The sequence below is a fragment of the Myotis lucifugus genome, unplaced genomic scaffold (assembly GCF_000147115.1).
Source record: "Myotis lucifugus unplaced genomic scaffold, Myoluc2.0 scaffold_322, whole genome shotgun sequence".
In the NCBI taxonomy this organism is placed as follows: domain Eukaryota; kingdom Metazoa; phylum Chordata; class Mammalia; order Chiroptera; family Vespertilionidae; genus Myotis; species Myotis lucifugus.
The window spans coordinates 228,000-232,028 of NW_005871370.1; the positions used below are offsets into that span (position 1 = coordinate 228,000).

At 52.0% G+C, this 4,029-nt stretch overlaps 1 protein-coding gene across 1 annotated transcript; it reads right to left on the reverse strand.

Moving 5' to 3' along the window:
• Positions 1-504: 504 nt before the first annotated feature.
• FBXO39 (F-box protein 39) lies at positions 505-3,566 on the reverse strand. Its single transcript, XM_006100658.1, has 3 exons — positions 2,458-3,566; positions 1,115-1,291; positions 505-847 (listed from the first exon to the last, which is right to left on the reverse strand). The coding sequence occupies exons 1-3, from the start codon at positions 3,481-3,483 to the stop codon at positions 719-721; spliced, it is 1,332 nt and encodes a 443-aa protein (XP_006100720.1). The 5' UTR covers positions 3,484-3,566; the 3' UTR covers positions 505-718.
• Between the last annotated feature and the right edge of the window lie 463 nt (positions 3,567-4,029).

Genomic DNA, 4,029 nt, shown 5'->3' on the forward strand with positions numbered 1-4,029 from the left:
GGCGTGCAGGAGGCAGCCAATCAATGATTCTCATCACTGATGTTTCTATCTCCCTTTCCCTTCCTCTTTGAAATCAATAAATATTTTAAGAAAGACAAGAAAAGGAGGTGCTGGCACTACTAATCTCCAACATTGATAAACTGGGGGCTGGATTCCTTCTGTAGGAGGGAGTTCCCGCTCTCAGCGGGCCCCTTCTAAAAGTGGGGAGTCCCCTGCTTCATTGGAGGGCATGCTGATGGATTTCCACTCATCAGAGATCAGACCTGACCAAGGTCAGTGTCAGGAGGCTCTGACACGAAGGCCAGCAGGACAGAAAGCATTTCTGAACTGATTCTGCCAGTGAGCAGAAAACACGCTTCTATTCGCTCCCTGCTAGTTACACTTTTTCGGGCGCACAGGTTAGCAGCAGTCAGGGTAAGAAACTGCTTTGAGCTTTTAGCTCCTTGGCTGAGCGAGGGTGTCAAAAATCAAAATCAAATGACAAAATAAGAAATCACCCCGGGATAGTTGGTAAATATAGCACTTTAAAGTCACCTGGGGCCTTCATATTACCAGGGGTCCCCATCTTTGCTGGGGTGTTCATGTGGGTGTGGAACTGGCAAAAAGGAGAAAGAGAAGAAAAATGGGTGGGGGGGAGGAGATGCCCCAAGTGTCCTTCTTTGAGAACCGGGTTTTCAACTTCCAAGGGCTCCCAGCTTTCTTCCTCTGGAGAGAGCTATTACATCATGGGGTAGGCGATGACAAAATAGTTAAGCTCTGAATCGATCAGCTTTCTGTACTTCCGGTAAATTTCCCGCAGCGTCCTGTCCTCTTCATTTGTCTCATATCTGTTTGTATAAATCCTCACCTGTGCCAACAGAGAAACACAGCCGTGCACACACCGTGACTGCATCACGCAGGCACTGAAAACAGTCTGAATGATGTACACGCACCACTGTTGGCAGAATCAGGAAGAACCCAAACCAGGGTCCCTTGGGTGAAATAGTGGAAATTCACTCAGGTGGTAGGACTGCCCCCACTCCTGCCTCGTCTCTGACGTTTCTCCCGGAGCAGAAGCAGCTGGACGCCTGCCCCGTGGGGCCTGGATGCCCGTTCCACCCCAGGGGGCTCTTACCTTGAGTGTGCGCAGGGCACACTGTCCTTCTTCCTGACTCTTCAGGATCCGATCCACAAACTTCACATCAAGGAAAGCCCAGATTTTGAAGTAAAACAATTTTCTGCAGGATAAGATGAGGAGGTGCAGCTCCTTGTCGAGTGACTCGTGGTTGTTGTTGAACTCAAAAGTTAATTTCTGGAAAAGCACCAAAGGGGAAGACGTACATGGGCAGAGATGCCGGGACGGGCTGGGTCATTCCTAACATTCCCATGACCTGACCTCTGGCCTGATAGCTGTGCTGGTTCGAGGGCTTTCGATAAGATGCCCTGGACATGAAGGTCACGAGGAAGAGATCTGGAGATGAAGGCGGCCTCTTCCAAATTTGAAAAACTTAGAAGTTTGGAGGCCATGTATTTGGAGTCCAGAGACCAAGATCCTGGTGGACGGGCCAGGTGACTGTGGCCACCAAACCCCAAGTTCTTTTGTGGCACGAAGGATAATAATGCTGTCTGCCTGCCCACCTGAGGGCGATGTGCGTCTCAGATGAGCTATGAGCACCCCGCAGTCCCTCACTGTCAGTAGTGGTATTTATAACTATGAATGTCAATCGTCACAACCTCCTGTGAGTGAGGGCCTTAGGAGGGACAACATGATCCTGATTTTATAGATGGGGAGCTGCCAGATTACAGAACCGCCCACCCCTCTGAGCCCTTCAGTGACGGGTCAAATCTGGCTTTCTGTTTGGTTTGAAGTCACACTGTTTCCTGCCTCCTCGGACCCGGTGGGAAGAGAGGAAGGGGCTGCAGACCTGCTATTCACCTGTAGATGCACCTTCTTATAAACATTTGTTTTAATCCTCACCCAAGGATATGTTTTTTTTTTAATTGATATCTTTCTTTTTTTTTTTTTTTCAAGAGAGAGAAACATTGGTTGGCTGCCTGCCATATGTGCCCTGACTGGGGACTGAACCTGCAACCTGTGATGTGCCCTGACAGGGAATCGAACTCCCAACCTTTTGGTGTATGGGATGAAGCCCCCACCAACTGAGCCACCTGGATGCACCTTTCTGATCAGGCCTCACATCTCTGAGCCGGGGACACAGGGGTTTTCCTTGGCTGACATTCAACCAGAACGTTCCTGTGTTCCATGTGCAGGAAGTGAGCAGCCCCTTCTGTTGTCTGCTGGGATTTTATGGGGCCAGGAGGCTTAGCTTTGTCGCATTTCCCAGAACCTCAACTGAAGAGTGAGGGGGTGTGTGCGAGCCCAGCCAAGAGCCGGCAGCAGTAGCCTTTCCTGTGGGGAGGCCAGTAACCTGGGTGCAGTCACCCCTCGAAGCCTCCCCACCCTCGGGTGATACCTACCTGCAGAGTGTGCCGGAAGGTGGGCAGCAGATCCAGCAGAGTGGGCCGCATGGACCAGTCCGGGTCACTGAAATAGCAGCTTCTCAGACTGATGCTCCTGACGGGGATCTCCTGCAAGAGGATCCGGACCAAGCGCTCGTACTTCATGACCCGCTCAAAGAAGAAGTTCACCTTCAGGTTGACAGCCTGCCTGGCCAGCTTGGCCCAGGACATGCCCCAGATGACCTGGCCGTGGGGGTCATGGATGTGGCATTTGATGTTTATGGTCCAGAGGGTGCTGGCATTGTTCTCACACAAGTTCTCGAGCAGCTCGTCGGAGATGCAGTTGTAGTTCAGGGTCAGGGACGCCAGGTTTTGGAACGTGGCCATGGTCTTGTTGAACTGGGGGCTGCTGTAGACAGCGAGGTGATGGCTGAAGAAGTCCTCGATGTTGAGCTCTGTCGCCATACTCTCGTTCCTCAGGTAGCTCAGGGAGTTGAGAACGTGGCAGCCTTGCTCCACCGTCAGCCTGGCCCCTTTCAGGTTGAGGTAATCCAGGTGTTTGCCCATTTTCTTTAAGAAGAAGCTCAAGCTTTTGATGAACGAGCTCCTGATGCTGTGCCTCCAGACCAGGCGGTCCAGCTCCAGGTGCTGGATGGAAAGAGACTTCAGGCGGTTGTTACTCTTGCCCAGACTCGAAAGAAGGCCTCGCATGGTGACCTGGAACTTCTTGGTTAAGACAGCGTTGTAAGGATTCAGGAATTTGATCTCCAGGTGCTCCAGGTAACGACCAAATTTCTTAACATACCAAAGAGCTGACTCGAATTCCGAGGCGTGTACCCTGGAAGGTCTCCCACTGAACGTGATGGTCCTGTATCGCCAGAGGTCAGCCGAATACATCATCTGGTTCCATTTCCTGCAGACAAGGGCCGCCCTGGACCTGTCCCTGTCTCCCAGCCACCAGAAAACACGATGCAGGCACACATCGGGCAGGGTGGCCCAGCAGCTCTGGTCTTCGGGCTGGATCTGTTGGCTTTCTTCGTCCATCAAGGAACCGAGATGTCCAGTGCAGCTGCGTGGTAGGCAGGGCTTCCAAAAATGAGCAAAGGAAAGCAATCACTCGTTTTCTGTGGGGAGTAAAAGGGACGAGCCATTACCTGTTACCTGCCAAATAGAAATTAAACCCAATTGAATGAACTTGCACCACGGCCCCCTGTGGAGTAGGCACTGTGCTGGTGCAGGTGGTGCAAAGATGAAGTCACCATACAGTCCACACCACAGGAGTCACAGCCCATCAGGGGTCTCTCAGGGACACAGGCCAGCACGCAATTACAGCAGCATGAGAGAAGTGAGAAGGTTCAGATGTATTCATGGTGCAGGGCAGCACACACAGAGGACGACTAACTGTCTGGCTGGGTAAGGAGGAAGGAGAGCAGGCTTGATGTCTGAGGAATGATGTCTGAGCTGGGTGCTGCAGGGTGAGTGGGATGTGCAAGGCTGACCAGGTTGGCCTAGTGGTAGCGGTGGAAGAGCTGAAGGTTTCCGTGTAGAGGGGACCATGTGTGCACAGCCACCAAACTGAATGTACATGTG

Coding starts and splice junctions, on each gene's coding strand:
- FBXO39 (XM_006100658.1), bottom strand. CDS start 3,483: ATGGACGAAGAAAGCCAACAGATCCAGCCCGAAGACCAGAGCTGCTGG. Junction 1,292..2,457: donor CCTTCCGGCACACTCTGCAG/GTAGGTATCACC, acceptor GTGCTTTTCCAG/AAATTAACTTTTGAGTTCAA. Junction 848..1,114: donor GTGCCCTGCGCACACTCAAG/GTAAGAGCCCCC, acceptor CTGTTGGCACAG/GTGAGGATTTATACAAACAG.